Source organism: Thamnophis sirtalis, unplaced genomic scaffold, assembly GCF_051295495.1.
Source record: "Thamnophis sirtalis isolate CommonGarterSnake01/CBP01778 unplaced genomic scaffold, rThaSir2_p1.2 scaffold_1, whole genome shotgun sequence".
NCBI lineage: Eukaryota > Metazoa > Chordata > Lepidosauria > Squamata > Natricidae > Thamnophis > Thamnophis sirtalis.
In genome coordinates, this window is record NW_028261381.1 from 50,434,283 (window position 1) to 50,453,816 (window position 19,534).

The following is a 19,534-nucleotide window of genomic DNA, read 5'->3' on the forward strand; positions in this document are numbered from 1 at the left end:
GTGGCACATGCAAATATTTTCCTTTGAAAATTAAAAGCTCGCTGGATTTTTAAAGTCCAATTTGTTTTACATATCTGCTTATCTGTTGTCTACTGAACTGTGCAGCCACAGCCAGACCAAAAGAAAGATTCATAAAAAATTGAGAAAGGAATTGTTTAAAAAGAGCTTTATGATAATGCTGAAGTGCATCCCTGAGCAGCAATACAGTCTGTATAGAATATCCATAAAGGTCATTAGCAAATCCAAGAACACTTCAGCAGAATTGAATTGTATATGATTGAAGAAATAGTATAGAATTATCAATCTCCACCACCTTGAAAAGTCAAGCAAAGTAGATAAAAACATAGCTGTTTTTCCTGTATGCCTGGCCTTCAGAAACTACTCTAAACTCAATATCCTCAATTGGAACTTAGGTTCCAGCTCATTAAACTTTATACTTCTACATTTTAGTTGGCTGGCACATTTCCTATTTCTACTATTAGCTGAAATAAGGGCTGCACCCATCAATCACCATCTTGAGAACTAAAAGGACCTCTCTCAATCTTGGTCAGGTTTTGAATAAATCTATTAATCAATGGAAGCAATGCAAATTCTCAATTCACCCATAATTTGGACTAAGTTATTTAACACTGTACACACAAAGTTCTCACTATCAGGGAAATTACTGTAGTTGAGAAAGACTCATGAAAGACGATTCATAAAGTTGTGGTATTCGTGCATGCTATGGAGCTATGAAGGGGGGAGGAGTGTGTGCAGGGTTGTATGTGTGCCTGGGATGGGTTGCCAGATAGAACAAAATCATATTGAGTTTTGAAAAGCAATAAGTTTGCTTAGTATTGATGGTATGGCAGAGGAGGAACTGATGCTGAATAATCAAGATCTTAAAAACACTCACATACCATATTTTTGGAGTATAAGATGCACCTTTTCCCTCAAAAAAGAGGGTGAAAATCTAGGTGCATCTTATACGCTGAATACAGCATTTTTGGCCTCCCGAAACCCTGCCCCCTTCACTAAAATGGAGTGCTCCTGGAGGCTAGGGAGGGCAGAAATGGACATTTTTTTTGCTTGTTCTTGCCCCATCCCCCACCCCAGGAACATTCTATAAGCCTCCTAAAGGCTATACATGCCATTTTTTGATGAAAAATGGGGCCATTTTTGTGGAAAACAGGCTGTTTTGGGGAGGCCTGCAGAGTGCAAAAACTTTTTTTTTAATTTGCCCCTTCAAAATCTTGGTGCATCTTATACTCCGAAAAATACGGGTATGTGCAAAAGAAGGCAATATACTTCTCCTTGAAGTGCTTGCCACAGCAGGAGGAATGTATTGCTGTCTCCATGCCTTTCCTAATTCAACTTCTAGCTCTTGTTCAGAATCAGGGTTTGAAAAGCCCATTCAGACTGTTAAGACTAACTCCCTGCTCAGTGAAGGAATCCTAATTAAAGTATTCTCAATAGTAGGGTCTCTAGACTTGATCCAAAGATACATAGTGAAGGCAAATCCACTATTTCTCTGGGTAATTGGTTCCACTATCAAACAGCTCTTACTCTTAGGATGTTTAAATCTGCCTTCCTTTAATTTAAATTCATTCTTCTGTGACCTGCACCCCAGAACAACACATAATAGTGCAATGCTCATTTGAAGCAATCTTGGGAGGAAAGTGTGTGGCAAAATTATATCTTTCACTTTGGTGAAAACTTTTAGCACCAGCATCCCCCCCCAAATGGTTAACACAAATACATATATAAGTTTTTGCTTATGCATATACAGTATATTTATATTAGCTGGATACCCGTGCTTGGCGATGAAACTATGTGATCGAGCTAAGAGTTCAGGAGAAATTCGCTTCATAATCTGTTGGCTCAATGGTGGTCGATGATTGAAACACATCAGGGAATATTGCTCTTGCCACCTTGAGTCCGGAAGCAGTTCCATAGGTGGAAGGCATAGACATTTTGGTGAGGTACCAATGTTTAGTACTGTAAGGAGCCCCAGATCGATCCTGAGTGAAGGAGTGGAATGTCTGCCAATTTGAACTGAGGGAACAGAATGTGAGGCAATTGGCAGTTGGAACAGAATTCTTTTCAGGTGGAAGGGGGAGTAGAATGACTAACTCCTTAGCACCAGAGAGTGTTAATATAAGGCAACTGGCAGCTGGAACAGAGTTCTTTTCAGGTGGGGAGGGGGAGTAGAACTCCTTAGCATCAGAGCGTGTTAATTATTGTATAACAAATGCTAATGATCTGATGGTCATTTCGAAAAAAATCCTTTCTTAGCAAGCACCTAGAAACCAATAGCAATAGCAGTAGACTTATATACCGCTTCATAGGCCTTTCAGGCCTCTCTAAGCGGTTTACAGAGAGTCAGCATATTGCCCCCAACAATCTGGGTCCTCATTTTACCCACCTCGGAAGGATGGAAGGCTGAGTCAACCCTGAGCCGGTGGGATTTGAACCGCTGACCTGCTGATCTAGCAGTAGCCTGCAGTGCTGCATTTTAACCACTGCGCCACCTTGGCTTCCTCAACCAAGAGGAACATATGTGCCAAATTTCAAGTTTGTAGGTTTTATAGTTCTGGAAATTTTGTGATGAGTGAGTGGTATTTGGCTTTTATATATATAGATATCTATACAAAGATATACCCACCTACTAAACCTAGATCAGGAATTCCATGGTTCACTTTCCCCAAAGTAACTTCCCTCAACATTTTCTCATAGGGCAATACTCCTAGACCTCATCTATTGAACCCTACAACTAGCTCTGTCATTTTGCAATGATCTTTCTGAACTTTGATTAGTGCACTGTGGGACTGCTGAAGATGATCATGCTATCTACATTATGTGTTAGAAGACCATTCTCAGAAAATAATTGAGCCTTTTCCACAATCTGAATCTAGCCAAGCAATATTCTCAATCTAACAACCAGTCTCATCTTAAAACTGAAAAACAGTAGGCCTTTTTTAATAATAGAACGAGTGGTAACACTCACAAGAAGCTGTTCTCGGGGATTTCTTACATGTTTATGTTTCTTTTTGTTAAATCCTACACAAAGAGATTAAACTGCACTTCACCCCAAGTTGAGATTGCCTCAAGACAAAATACCCCCTTCTCCACTGACCCCATTTAACTGGAAGAAATCAAGAAGAAGGGCAAAGTGGGAAAGTATTCATATGTTTCTGAAAGCAGAGAAAGTAAACAATAGACCACATAAGCTGGAGTTACTATGAAAAAATCCAAAATGACTGCAGAGTTACCTTACGATCTTCTTTAAAGAGTTCTGCTGCTGTTGTGAAATGTGGAATTGAGTTCTTACAATGTGGACACCCTGTGGGATAAAGAAAGACAGCGATAAGCCGCATGCGAAGTGTTTGGCAATAAAAAGCACCATCAGATATTCACAGCAAGTTCGAAAGCTAAGAAATACCACATTTATCTTCCTATGGATGAGTCAGATGTTTTTATTCATTATTTTAATTAAATTTCACCACAAGGTGACTCTGTGCATAATTATCATACTATTTATATACCATGGTAATATCACTTGTAGCAGCAAATGTATACAAACTCATATCATACAATTCTTACAATTCAGGTCTGTTTACCCAAAACAAGCCAAATAGTGATCCATTTCACAGATCACAAAAATTGTGGAAAGATTTTAATTTGACTTCAGCAGTAGCCAACACCTACCTACATAATTGTCCTATCTTATATCAACGCACAACAAAGCAGACTGGAACAGGAACACTGTTTTATTTACTTCGCATAGTTGTTCTGAGGTTAGTTCTATTTTAAGTAAGAAAGAGGGGGAAATAGCACAAAGAGGAAGGAAGTAGAAGATAAAAGGAAGAACAATCAGGATGGAAGCATCCGGCAAAAACATAAAGCAACTGGACAGGGAAATCTTGCTCCTAAGTATATTTAATGTCTTTAGTATTGTTATTGTTGTTCTTAGTATATTTCATTGTAATATATTTTTTTTCAATTGTAAGCTACCCAGAGTCATTGACTGAGATGGATGACTCCAGAAAATAAATGAATGAATGAACGAACGAACGAATGAATGATAAGTTCTGTTTGATAAGTTCATCAGACAAGCATTCCTAGCTTTTGCCCCAAAATATAATCTTAAAGCTGATCTTCAATACACCCAGTCTGGACCTTCCTGGGGGTGGAGCCTGTCGCCGAGGAGGGCTCAACCGAGCTCCTCTCAGAGATCTGGTCTGTATATCTAAATAAGATCATAGATATCACCCCTTTTTGGCTATAAAGGGGCAGGGAGTAGCTCTGTGTGCTAGGGTCTATTCGTAATTCACAGCCTTTCTCTTTTTTTTTTGGCTGTGGACAGAGATTAGATCCAGCGTAAGCGGAGCCTTTATCTCCAGCCAGTTCTTCTCAGCTGCTTTTTTTTTGCAGCCCTAGACAGGCTATCCCCCCCCCCCCCAGGACAAAGCAAAGTTGTTTGAAGCTAGGATTAATACGGGCGGGTCCCACCCCTGTGAGATTTATGCTTTTATTACTACCTTAAACACCAGCACCATTTGTCTTAGAGGCTTCTTTGTTTAAACGGACTTCAAAATGGCGATTTCTCCCCGTTGGTGACTGATAGGGGATGTACTTAGCCGGTTTTACCTTCCTGCAGACCGCTCCTTAACAAAATAAATATTTTTTTTTTGGAAACAGAGGGGAGCGAAAGCGCTGTTTATTTGTTTATTTATAATGGCACCCAGGTTAAAATCGAAGCGTCTCTCTACAAATGTGCCTAAAGAATCTATGAATGAACTTAAAGAATCTACACTGGAATCGCAGCCCTTGTCTCCTACGCCCTCTACTGGAGAATTTTTAACACAGGAATTTTTCTTTCAAATGTTTAATGATTTTAAACAAGAAATTAAGGAATTTGTATTGGAGCTATATGATGATTTAAAGTCTAAAATTGACCAAATGAAGGCGAATACGTTTGCAGCCGTGTCTGCCCTGTCAGATTATACCGCTGAAATAGAGAATAAATTGGAAAGCTTGGAGGAGGCTAATTCTAATTTGACTACTAATATTCAAATATTACAACAAAAAATTAGAGACACTCAAGAACAGCTCGTTATGATAAACTTTAATAAGAAGGCATTCGCAATAAGAGTCAGAGGATTCCGCGAAAAGGAGCGAGAGAATCTGAAACAGACCTTTGTTGAAGCCTTCAGCCATGCGGTGGGAAGCCCGGGACTTAACTTTGATTGGCAGATTCGGAAAATCTATCGCCAGAATTCGTTGGTAGCGGAACAGCGACAGCTCCCGAGGGACATAATTATATATTTTTCCACAAAAGAATCCAGAAACGCGATTATGCAAAAGTTTCATAATAATAGTTTGCGAGTTGATGACCAGGACTTGACTGTCTTCAAAGAAATACCTTTCCAGATGTTGAGAGCAAGAAGAGACTATGCTTTTTTAACTAAAGAGCTTAGAAATCAACAGATTCAATATAGATGGGAGGCCCCAGCCGGCATTACGGTCACATTTGAGAATCAAAGACTTCGTCTTAACTCTGTTTCGGAGGCTCGAGATTTCTATTACAAGACTTTGAAGGCGGGACTTCCTGATTCACTTGGAAAAGAGGAGAGACAAGCCGAAGGAGAAGGCAAGCAACAGACCACATGGCTGCAAGATGGAGGGGGTAGCCTTTCCTCCCTCGGAGAAGCAGAAAAGCGGAGATCGAGGATTTAGACATTTAGATTTAGAGCCAAGGTGGCGCAGTGGTTAAATGCAGCACTGCAGGCTACTGCTAGATCAGCAGGTCAGCGGTTCAAATCTCACCGGCTCAGGGTTGACTCAGCCTTCCATCCTTCCGAGGTGGGTAAAATGAGGACCCAGATTGTTGGGGGCAATATGCTGACTCTCTGTAAACCGCTTAGAGAGGCCTGAAAGGCCTATGAAGCAGTATATAAGTCTACTGCTATTGCTATTGCTATTGCTATTTTAAAATATTCGCCAAAGTTGTGGATTGAATGGGGGTTTGCGACCTCTCTCCGGTAGAAAAAGCGGAACTTATTGGTGGGGTGATACTGATTGTATATATGTAAAATGAATGCAGAATGATTTATGTTGTTTAAATTCTGTTAGAAGGGAAAGTTGGATGAGATTATTTTAAAACAGAAGGTAAACTGATTCTTGTTGAAAGTATTATTTGAATATGTGGAATGATCCATGCTATTTAATTTTTATTAGAAGGGAAAGCTTGGTGAAATTATTTTGAGCTAGATTTTAAACTAATGTCTGCATAAATTTGATAGTGGTAAATATCAGAGAAGCAAGGGATGAGGGTAAAATGCATGCGGAATGATTTACGTATATTGGTGGGGTGATATTGAATGTATATATGTAAAATGAATGCAAAATGATTTATGCTGTTTAAATTCTGTTAGAAGGGAAAGCTGGATGAGATTATTTTTTAAAACAGAAGGTTAACTGATTCTTGTTGAAAGTATTATTTGAATATGTGGAATGATCCATGCTATTTAATTTTTATTAGAAGGGAAAGCTTGGTGAAATTATTTTGAGCTAGATCTTAAACTAATGTCTGCATAAATTTGATAGTGGTAAATATCAGAGAAGCAAGGGATGAGGGTAAAATGCATGCGGAATGATTTACGTTGTTTAAATCCTATTAGAAGGGAAAGCTGGTCGGGATCATTTTAAGATAGAATGTAAACTGATTTTTGTGTAAAGTAATACTTGATCCACGCTGCTTAAATTTTACTAAGAAGGGAAAGTTTGGTTAGATTATTTTGAATTACTGTTTGAAAATAAGGTTAAGAAAGATTATTTACGCTGTTTAAATCCTATTAGAAGGGAAAGTTTGATTATTCTTCTGTAAAGTAATATTTGAATATGTGGAATGATCCACGCTGCTTAAATTTTACTAGAAGGGATTATTTTTGAGCTAGATTGTATATTGATGTCTATACAAATTTGTATAAATGTTTATCTGAATACAAGGTTAAGGAAGAGGAACGGGAGAGTCTACAGGAGGTCAGGGTAAATAACAAAGAAGAGACGAGAATAAAATATAGATAGAATGACTTACACTATTTAAGCATAGATAAAGATGGGGGGCTGAGCTTAACACAAAGAGTTCTTTTTCTTTTTCTTTCCTTTTTCTTTTTTCTTTTTTCTTTTCTTTCTTTTTTCTTGTTTTTCTTTCCTTTAATATATTACTTTTATTTTTAATCCATACGAACATAAGATACTTTAGATAGAAGGCAGTGCCAGGTGTGGGCCCTGGGAAGTCGGGAGGATTAGGGATGGGGATTTATGGGGGGTGGGTGGGTGGGTGTTAACATAGTCTCAATAAGAACAAGAATGCACTTATATACGGTTGTTCTTTTTTTTCCCTTTTTTTCTCTTTTCTTTCTTTATATTTTTTTTCCTTGGTTTATTTTACTTTTTATCAGATTATAATAAACAACACTTGAATAAAGGAATACACCAAGGAGGGAGGTAGAGGGAAAGAAGAGGGAGGAGTAAGGAAGGAGTAAGGGGAATGTAAGGAGGGCGTGTTGGGAGTAAGGGGAGAAGGAAGGTTTGTGGGGAAAGGGAAGTAGGAGGGGAGTGTTAGAGGGAGGAAAGGAAAGTTGGAGGGGGTAGATGGGGTGTATGGAGGATGGAAGTGTCAGGTGGGGTTGTGAATGATGAGTTGTGTTTTCTTTTTTATTTTGTTTTATTTTTTTTTTTTTTTTTTATTTTTTCTTATAGCAAATACCCTGTATATAAGTGATTGTAAAATGGAATGTGAAAATGAATAAAATATATTTTAAAAAAAATACACCCAGTCTGCAGTAAGATCTTCTTTTTTCATCTTATGAGATTTTCTTTCTTTTCAATAACTTTTGAATGCAAAGTAACTCTCTTCAATACTGTAACCAAGTTTTTATAATCAAGTAAAATTCTGCCTATACTTTGATGTACTGAGAAGTAGAAATCTGTACCTAAATTTTTGGACAATAGGCAAAGAAGAGTTCTCGTAACATAATGGATAGAATTCACATTTAATCAGGGAATAATTAATTCCCTTTCGCACAGAAGATTTATGTGAGCAAAATGTAAAAAAGATCAGAGCTGTTTTAGCGACTATATAAACTGATGTGGGAGAAGATGGAACCCTAAAATCTATAGCACGAAATGGAACTCAACATCTTTCCACAGGCAAATATCTTTTTACAATAAGTCAACATACAGCAAATTTAGTATTAAGGCACTAGAATGAAGTAAATCAGTGGTTAGTTATCCTTGGTTCCATAAAACAAAAGTTTAAATTAGATTTGAGTTCAATTAACATTTCACATTATTCATTCATACATGCATATTAGAGAACCATTGCAGTGTAGTCAGAGGTGGGTTGCTACCGGTTCTCACTGGTTCGGGCGAACCGGTAGTGGAATGTTGGCCTGGGTCGCAGAACTGGCAGCAACCCAGGCTGGCCACGCTTCCGAACTGGTTCCCCGGTCACCGCTGCCATTGTCAGCATGCTTTTCCCCCTTTTTTTAATGTTCTGCACATGCACAGAACTATTTACAGACAACTGCACACAAATGAAGCTAAGTGTGCACAAAGGGAACCGGCAGTAACGCCGGCAGCAACCCACCCCTGAGTGTAGTGCAGCGGTTAAGCTGTAGGACTAGGAGCCAGATTCTAGTTTCACCTTTGGCCACAGAAGCTTACCACTGTAGGTGATTCATCTCACAAAGTTGTTATGTATGCTACCTGGAGCTCCCACACAAAAGATAGAATATAAATTTCTCTCTCTTGCACATGCCTACATACACACCTATCATTCTTCTCCTTTTCAGGATATATTTGTTAACATATTATTGGAAAATACATATTGCACAGTACTATTATTTGGAGACCATGTGAGCTTGCAAGTAGGAATCTGATTAATGACCTTAAGAAGTCCCTCAGGGCTCCAGAAGCAGGCTTCCTGCCCTAGCATCAGCAGCAAACAATCAGATAACAAAACATAGAGGATTGTTTGCAGCATAGTCTGAGTCTCTGAAATGTGGATAAAAGTATTTTTTAAGAACAGAGTTTTTCCTCCATTCATCCATTACTTAAACTGAATTTCATGATTCAGTCAACAACGTATTCTTGAAGGAAATTAGTGGAAAACTGGTTTTGCAGATCATGTCTAACTAATTCATAAATAAATTTATAATGAAACCATTGGAGAGATGGAGGAAAATCAATTAGAAGGCAGGAGATTCTAGGCGTATCAGCAGATTAAAAAGCAAATGCACTGCAACACAGAACATAGTCTTTAAACTTTTCTTTCCATTGTCTAATTTCCTAAATTATCATTTTCTCCCTTTTGTTATTTTATTTTACTTAACAAAACCAGGCTCTATTATTCTAATTGTTAAATATTTTCTCATTTTTCTACTGCCAAGACCTTAATAAACCTTTTACACAGTCCTTTCCAACATTTAGTCCAGTGCTTAAAAGCCTGTCCCTCGGATTTCAGGTCTAAACTGAACTAGAGAGATATGAGGCTTTTTTAAATTATTCTTTCAGGCTGCATTGTTATATGAACTGGAATAAATGAAGAATTGCTTTTTATTATTTCATTAACTGAACTGGTAGAACTTTAAAGTGGAACTAGGGTAAAATATTAATGAAAAATCAAATTGCTAACTTTGCTTTGAATTTAGGCACCTAAATCTAATAAATCCAATAAATAGTTGTCGATTATCATATCTAGTACTTTCCCTGATAATTCACACCATACTGTTCTTTTAAGACTTGTGCTACAATTCACTGTTCAAATTGTACTCTTTGCTTGCTAGCAATTGATATGTACCTTTTATTTATAGACTGTCTCCCTCATCAGGAATTGAGAGAGGAGGGTTATACACCTTCCATAATCCATCCAAACTACTCAGCTAATTAGCAAGGAACCAAATGAAGGAAAATGGATTGATGCAATTCTCCTTCCCCTGCCCCTGGTTTTAACTTGAGTGCAAGAAAAGCCATTGGATAAAAAACAATTAGAAAGACTTCGTGGAACATCCTAATAGTATCCTAATAGTACCTCTGAGCCACAGATAAACTAAATTGTATATTGCCTGGAATAGGTAGAGCTACTAATTGGATAATTTATATATTGCTCAGGAAATGTACAAAATGCAAGCAACAGAAGCACATCTTCCAAGGTCTTTTAAAGAAAACATTTTTTGTTGTTCAGATGCTCAGCTGTTTCTGAATCTTTATGACCCAATAAACATCATTTCACCAAGACCGTCTGTCAGCAATGGCTTCTTTGAGTTCTTGTAAACTCATGTTCACAGCACCAGTGATTGCTTTTAGTCATCTGTTATCAGCTTTAGGATTGGTTGCCTTTGATCATTCCAATCATTATAATCTTGCCTTCACATTATGGGCCATGATATCTAAGCTTTAACTTCAGCAAGTATCATGCACAATTGTCTCATCTACAGGATATGTGAGGAACATTCCTGATGACAGGCTGCCATCTATATTATATTATTTCTGTAAACTTTTCTTAACCCTCAGATGTTAAGAAACAAGGAAGATTTTTTTTAATGGAGCCTTATTTAACTGCAGTAAGAACACAGCCAGTATGCACCGCTATCATGATTCTACCTTCAACTTTCAGAAGAAAGGAAAATTGGCTGGAATTGAAAAATTGCATCCATCTCTATCTCCCTCCCTCCTCCATCTCTCTCACACACACACCTGCTGTCAGTTCTTTTGTGGCCTTTCCACTACACATTTTCTTTCCTCTTCATTGAACTCATTGATTCAAGAGCAATAGTATTAACTCCTCAGAGCACATATTTTAATCCAGAGATTTTCTTCAATGTTTTAGGTGAAAAATAAACATTTTATCATTCAAGAGCTCCTAGCCACAGCATTAAAAGCTAGTGAGCATTAATTGAATTTTGGATATCCTTCCAAACAGGAAGATGTGAATCCTGTGCTGAACTCTCAAGGAGCAAGAAGTTATCAGAAAATAACTAAGAAGAATCACATCATTGGACTAATTGAACTTTATCTATTACAATTACCAAGTGCAACAAATGGGAAGAAACTCAATTTAATAATTTACTTTTTTAAAAGTTCAGGTAAGCTCAGAATCCATTACAGATGCAATTTCCATTCCTTCAACAGCAGATACCATTTTCACAAGCCTTCATCCAATATCACATTTTAAACAATGTTTTTATTTGCCTTCTCCAAAAACAAAAAAGTCTTCAAAGTAATATTCTTAAATGTCTCTATCAATTTAATATGTAGACCATTTCAATATTTTTAAGAGCGCAAGATCTGACAATATAGTAGGTGAATCTCCTGCCCAAAGAAAATTAGTTTTGGAGTGTTTGGTGCTGTTTATGAAGGCTGATTTCTGATCTTCTATGACTAAATCCTCATGCAAGCAAATTATTCATACTAAGTACTTAAACATGTACAAGCATTGATCAAGGGAACACATATAAATACAATCAGGCACACCATTTTAATTCTATGGTTGCATGAAATTTCAGTGGCTTTACAGCTATGTAAAATATAAACAGCAAACACATATACAGAGGGGACCGTATATGCAACATTTCAGCACAAATGGCAGTATTCATGAATAAATATAAGCGACTCTTATGTCTGGAGATAAAAACTGGCACAATGGGAGACTGGATATTATGAAGATTACTATAATAGTTTCAGTTCTCCGTGTGAAATGCACTAGCACTATATTTTTATGGATGATTTGCAAAGAAAAATTGAATTTCATATAGCTATGACATAATCCTCTTTGAACCAATGAGTCTTAAACTTGCAGGTTTAATCACAGTCTAAACAACGAATTTAAGAACTAAAATCTGAATGAGGGACTGTTTGGGATCTGGGCACAGCAAATATATTAATGCTAGAAGTACTAGACTCTAGTACTTCTAGCATTAGTTATAGGGAGACAAGTAAGCCTTCTAAATCCAAGATTAATTTTTGAACGGAAAACAGATGGGAAGGAAAAAAAGCCCCATCCATTCCCTATCTGATGTGACTTTGAGTCTGATTTTTTGCACTCTTTTCTTGGATCTTGGTTAAAACCCATGGTTCTAGAGCTTCAATCTTTTAGGTACAGTTGTCCAAGATGTCACCTATATTTTTATAGTTTTCTTCCCATTGTTTAGCTTACAGGTCTTTTGGGTATGTCTGAAAAGATATGATGTGTTTATTTTTATTTATTTATTTTATTCATTTATATCCTGCCTTTATTGGAATATCATCTTGGAGGGTTAAGAGGGTAGCCTGTCACATAGCGTCTAATTTCTGAGAATTTTTTGATAGAACATTCAGGATCTCATATTAAGACTATATTTACCAAAACCAAAACAGAACAAAACAACTCTAACCTTAGGAATTATAACACATGCAACATTTGGTGCAATGAATACATATTTTTCTCATACCAATTTTTTTTCCTTATTGCTGACAAACGACCAAAATATGAAGACTTGTAATTCTGTTTTCTCTATTTACTCCTCCTTATTGAGTGTAAAACTAATTATCGAACTTCGATAATGCTATACTATGTCTTTCCCCTCCATGTTTCATAAGCACCATATCTCCTTTTTTCATCTTTTACATTTTAAAATCAATATGGTAGTCCTTATGCATATTAAACTATAGTAAATTGTATTTATCATGGAGGAAATTACAATTATGTAAAATAAATGTGTAAAGCTCTTGGAATATGCACTACCAATTTCATGTCATTTCTGAATTGGAGTAAGATTTGGGTTAATAAATAATAAATCCTCAAGTTTAGAACTAAGAAATTTCTGCAGTTGTGCAATATATTTATTGTTGCAGGTCCTGACCAATTGAAATCCAATATACCCAATATTATAAGGACAGTCTGATTATTTGAACAAGGAAGGTTGTACTTTATATTTTAAAAAATACTGCCAATATTTTAATCTGAAATATGCTTCCTGGAAAACAAACAAAACATGAGAAAACATAAAGCCCATCTCAAGTAATTATCAGACAATAAATCGCTGAGTATATATTCAATTCCAAGCATCTACAAGATATGTATAACATAACATAGATAAATGCCTTCAGTACTGTGTGCATGTATGTGTGAGGCCTATAGGTGCATGAACAATAGATGTATTTTATTCAGAACATCTTAGGCTGTTCTGCTCTCCAAGTCACTCACTCTCTATTATAAAAAACAGTAATTCACAAAAGATGCAATTTTCTAAATCCCATCTAAGTCATTCACTTCCTTTCCACAAATCCCTTTCATGCAGCCTGCTTTGGAAGAAAAGCTATTAGATTGTTATCTACTGTGAAAGGAACATACATGGTACAGCAACTGCCAAGATATTTTCCATCTTCTTACTTTGTTTGGAAACAAGACTCTGTCACAGGAGCTATCAAAACATGAAGTATGCTTATTCTAAGTGCTCCCAGAGTTCAGAAAGGGCACAGTGGAAACTGTATTAACAGCTCTGGCGCACACTTGCTATTTAAAATGTTTTATTTTCATACTTTAATAAATGGCAAAAACCAAGATCTTAAATCTAGATTCTGCTTCATAGTGGTCACACTGAAGACAATTACTGCTATGAAAGGGATATCTTCATGAACAGGACTTGAGTTCTACATAATCTAAGAGTGAAGACAAACTAGGTCTCAGGCGGGAGTCACCAAGATTCAGAATCAATAATCTGAAACAGGCAAGAAGATAATCGGACGGTGCAGCTTATGCCTGAAAGAAGAATAGTGTAAACATGGAACAGGTGCATTCCCGTCTCAATGCTAACAAAAGCTTGATTAAGAGTTCATTGACCTGAAAGGGTGATGCCTAAAAAGACTTAGAATGAGATCCCAAAGTTCAGACAAATAAAACAACCTCTATATATTTGATTTTTCTTCTTCTCCGCAATAAAGAACTTCTCTAACAATATTGAGTTCTTAAAAGTTTCTACTGTTAATTAGCTTCTGAATGCAGAGAACCTCTGGAAACATAAAGATTTAGAGTTATGGCTGGCCTGAGGCCTGACAGAATTTAAAGCAATATGTTAAAGCTCAGTGGCATTAAACTTGGTGGCCTTATAATTAGGCAGAATATGCTAATGTAGAAGCATATTATTCAATGGAAAATTATATCCCTCCCTAGCAAATTGTTAAAACGAATGCCGAAGAGAGACATTCACGTAACCACATACGAAAGGCAATCTTTTTAGCAATGAAAGCTGATCCAAAATTTTAGTAAAGATTTATAAAAGAAATCTTGTTATATAGAAGTTAGAACCTTTGGCCAATGTTCCTTTAGATTTTACCATCACAGTTCAAAAGCACATCTTTCTATATACATTACCTGCTTTGCTACTTCTGAAGCTCATTCAGCTGACACATAACTTGGAGTAAGAGTAATATTTAAGAAAAGTAGCTCCCATAGAATAAATAAATATGTTTGGACAAAAGGAATGAGGGACAAATGAGAAGAAAACCACTTCACAGATACCTTGGTGTCTCTTTCACCCAACAGTAATTACAGTGCTCAATGGAAATGCAGGTTTTGCCCAGAATCAGAAGAAATTAGTCAAAAGCAGACCATTGTATACTTAAGGATTATTACAAAGTTTCAGGGATTACCTGAAATAATTAGATATGGGCCCCATGAAAAAATCCATTTCACATCAGCCAGGTGAATTATCTGAAGGTAAAGGCTCCTCTGGGAAATATAATTTGTTGCAAAGCCCTATTTATTTTAGCCTGTTTGATAATTAATGAGATATTTGATAGGCATGTTGCTTTCAAATTAAATTGAATCATACTCTATTACCAAAATATGACTATATGGACTATTGGACTATTTAAAATGCATGGCAATATAAGCTGCTGCTCTTTAGAACAAAAAAGCAAAAACATTAGACTTAAATACTATTTTTCATTATTTTTATAATACACTTGAATTAAAAAATCAGTATGTCCTGCATTTTCAGTTCATCGATTCTTTGATTAATGGTGTAAAGGGTAAGAAAGATTACCTTGATGGAGAAATAGAGATTCTGTTGTCAAGGAAACAAGGACTAAAACATTTTTTTAAATTCAGAACATTCAGATAATGCTTGGAAGCATTCTTACATAACCTTTCATGGATTGGCACAGTCCATCATATATTTTGCCATCTTTTCATGAAAGACTTTGACTAATGCTTTACTGAACTCAAGATACAGTATGCCTGTGGCATTCCTATGGTATGGTAGTCAACCTGATTTTTTTAATAAAAAAAATCGGATTCGTTTGGCATGACTTATTTTTAATAAATTCATACTAGGTTTCAATATGCATGTAATTGTTTTTTCTAAGAATTTGTGAACCAGCAGCCTAATAATCCATTTTTTATTTTGTCTGGCATCAACATGAAATAAAGACCAATTTTCTTGGTAAAACAGCTGATTAGAATTCATTAGAAGACTTGTTTAGCATGGATTAAAACAAGACAGAGAACTAAGATTTCTTATTACATATTATGAAAGACTGTCTCATCATACCCAACCAATTGCCTTATTTATCAGTACTATAGGTAATTCTCCCTGTCTCTTTCTCCCTCCTTTTAGAATTTGAAATCCCCTTTCTCCCCTCCCCGATTGTGTGTTTATAAAATATTTCTTTGCCAAAGTGATAATCAACAGAATTACAATGTCAAGATTAAGGGAAGTAATCATTCCTCTATATTCTGCTTGGTTAGACCTCATAAAAATATTGTATACAGTTCTGTACACTTATTTTAGGAAGAACATTGACAAATTGATTCATGCATAGAGGACAGCAACAGAGATTAAAGGGCGCCTGAAGGGGAAAAATATAGATATGATTCGCCTAGAACAGTGGGCCTCAACCTTCCTAATGCTGTGACCCTTTAATACAGTTCCTCATGTTGTGGTGACCCCCAACCATAAAATTATTTTATGTTTTCTGTATTTTTTTTAAAATACGTGTTTTCTGATGGTCTTAGGTGACCCCTGTGAAAGGGTCATTCGACCCCCAAAGGGGTCCCAACCCACAGGTTGAGAACCACTGGCCTAGAATATAGAAAACCACTGGAAAATTATTAGTTACCTTCTATTAGCTAAAGGGCTATTAAATAGAAGACAGGGTAGACTTGTTTAGTGTTACTTCAGATTGCATGATAAAAAACAATAGATTTAAATTGTAGTGAAAGAGATGTCAAATGAATATCAGGATTAAATTCATAATTGTAATAGATTTCAACAATGTAAATATTGCCTCTGGAATTCATCTTCACTTCAAGTTTTGAAACAGTGGCTAGATGGTAGTATGTCAGAGATGATCTAGTAGTACTGAACCAGGCAGGGGTTAGTTAAGCGATTTAATGATTGATCAATTGATTGTATCAAGGCACAGCACAATGTCAACTGACAAATGGATAAAACAGATGTGGATATATCAAAGTATAGAATAAAATGCATTCAGATAAATGAATTCTCTTTACATATGACACCAATTTGTTGTATGTACAAGCTCTAAGTTAAACAACTTTTACTATAAATGTGGAAGTGTTGCTAGCTACATACTGTCAGCGTTCCAAATACCATGTAGAATCAAATCAGAATCAAAGGCAAAACTATGCTTAAAGTTCCAATTTAATAAAGCAAGCATGTTGGCACATAGCTGTGGGGATTCCAACTCTGGAAGTTACATCAGAATCCCACCCAGTTAAAAGTTCATGATCTTGTCCCCACACCCACAATCCATCACATGGTCCAATCTTCTTCTTCCACACTGGCGTTCATGCCCAGCTTCTTCCGGTCAGGTGTACTGGTGTGGAGACAAAGGATGACCTTGGCTTCTAGCAAAGAATGAAAAACAATACATTCCAAAATCCTACTCCTTCTAATCCCCCCTCCCATTGACTATACTTACATAAACAGCATAATGAAATAAGAGAAAGTGTGGCAGGCCAAAATTCTAAAAGGAATATAAATGGAGGCCTGACAGGCGGCCTCTCCTCAGAAGAAAAACATTTCCTGAAAAGAGAACAACATAAAAGTTAACATATAAAAAATTAACCACCTATTTGCACCCCTAGGAGACCCTTTGGCTTATCGGGAAACTTCTCATGGAACTGTTCTAATAACGTTTCCACTTTTAAGTTCCAACTTTTCACCCAAGTGGCTTCAGACAAAGGGTAGCCCTTCCATTGCACTAAATACTGCAAGCGACCCCTATTCAACCTAGAGTCTACAATCTTTTCCACCTCAGATTGTGGTTCCCCTCCTATCACTATAGATGTTGTTTCCCCTTCTATCTCTAAAGGAGGAGAGAAAGTTTGGGTGGATGCTCTTATGCTAGACCCATTTACTGGTTTCAACAAGCTACAATGAAATTCCAGGCCAAATTTCCCTAGACTTCTGGATAGACTGAGCTGAACTGTAAATGGGTTAACTATCTTCACTATCGGGAATGGACCTAGAAATTTTGGACCAAATTCCTTGCCCAGCTTCCATGCATTCCTAATGTTAAGTATTTGGTAGACACAAAAACTTTGTCTCCCACAAGGAAGGGGTTTTGGAGCGAGTGGTGTTTCTCAGCTTGCTTCTGGTAGGCTTCTGCTGCATCTGCTAGAGCCTTCTCTGTATTCTCCCACCCTTTCTTTAGCATGTCCATCCATTCATTCAAAGACATGGAGGAGGGAGGTTCTTTAGGCAGCTCAGCCATGGGAGCAAATTCCATGCCACTGGTAATCTGGAAAGGAGTAAATCCAGTGCTGCTGTGACTTGCATTGTTGTATGCCACTTCGGCGAAGGGTAGCAAGTCTGACCAGTTGTCTTGCTGATAGTACACAAAACACCGGATGTATTGTTCCACTACCGCATTGGCTTTCTCTGCTGCGAAGTTCATGCTGGGAAGAACCTCTGAGCTCAGTTCTTGTGTGGACCCGATGGATCTTAGGACCTGGCTCCAGAACTTGGTTGTGAACTGGACTCCGCGGTCTGAAATGATCCTCTTGGGCAATCCATGCAGGCGATAAATGTGTTTCACAAACATTTTCGCTAATTTCTTTGCGGACGGCAACTCTGAGCAATCGATGAAGTGCGCCTGCTTAGAAACCAAGTCCATAACTGTCCAGATTACTCTATTTCTACTATTGTCTGGGAGTTGCACAATGAAGTCCATTGCGACCTCTTCCCATGGTCTGTTAGGGCTGGCCACTCGTTGTAGCAGCCTAGACTGGTCTGTTGGGAGTGCCAATCTCATAGCTGTCATCAGCTTATCCTGGCTTCCATTACTATCATGCTGCGGTTTTCTCGACAAAACATCCCCCAACAAGTTTTTGGGTTCTTGTTGGACAGCTGGGTTTTTTGTCTCTGCTGCAGGTTCTGGGCTCTTGGATTCAATCATCCCTGGCTGGCCCTTTTCCTCCATCGGTGGTATTGGCTCATCCACAATCATCAATTTCCTACCATCGTCTTCCCACTTTATCGTAGGTTTCCACTTGTCAAGCTATGCAAGCCCCAAGATTATTTTCTCCAGCATCTCTGGAGCAACAATGAATCTGAGAAGCTCGCAGTGGCGGCCCACTTGTAACTTCACCAGTTCAGTTACTAGCGTGGGTTGGGCCATTCCAATTAGCGTTTCATCTACCTGCTCACCCCGAATGGGACAGGCTAGAGGTCTTGTGCTTATGCCTAGTTGTTGACAATCGACGTGCTGATTAAGGATCGAGCGCAACTGGTGCTCACAGCTGCTTCAACTTCCCCTTCCAACCCCGTCTTAGGCACTTGGAGGTTGACTTGGAAGGCGAAAGGGCGGATGGGTGCATTCACCATTGGGTCATCTTCAGCATTTTCCTCCTCCGACGCCTTCCCCTTGTTGGACTCCTTGTCACCTTAAGTTGGGGATCCTCTTCCAGAGCGTGTTTGCTTTTTCCCTCCTCCGAGGCCTCCCCCTTGGTAGGACTTTTCGTCACCTTAAGTTGGGGATCCTCTTCTAGAGGTTGTTGACCCTTTTCCTCCTCTGAGGCCTCCCCCTTGATAGGACTCTTTGTCACCTTAAATTGGGGATCCTCTTCCAGAGATTGGTTACCCTTCTCCTCCTCCGAGGCCTTCCCCTTGGTAGGACTCTTCATCACCTTAAGTTGGGGATCCTCTTCTAGAGGTTGTTGGGCCAGATGACTCTTTTGTGGTGGCATCTGGGGCCTTCTCTTTTCCGCCGTGGCGGTTGGTGCACACATTTGTGGCAATGGGGCTGGAGCCAAGCACTCTGATGCTTTGTGGCCAAGTTGACAGCAAAGGTGGCATTTTGTTGGGCCCTACGAGGAAAGGGACCTAGTTACATCTCTAAACTTAGGAACCGCCTCATCACATTTTTCCACCATCCATTCTGTAGCTAACCCCTTGGTAATCCCTTCTTCCATTGTTGAGAAATTTCTCTGTAGGAAGGTTGGGCAAGAACCTTTTGGGGTGTTGCAGGGGAGACTGGAACT

At 37.9% G+C, this 19,534-nt stretch overlaps 1 protein-coding gene across 1 annotated transcript in view; it reads right to left on the minus strand.

Moving 5' to 3' along the window:
* Positions 1–19,534, minus strand: part of PDIA5 (protein disulfide isomerase family A member 5) — a 255,318-nt gene that overhangs the window by 26,976 nt on the left and 208,808 nt on the right. Inside the window, exon 15 of the mRNA XM_087711801.1 lies at positions 3,252–3,322. Within this exon, the coding sequence (XP_087567927.1) occupies positions 3,252–3,322 (71 nt within the window). The remainder of the gene's footprint in view (positions 1–3,251; positions 3,323–19,534) is intronic.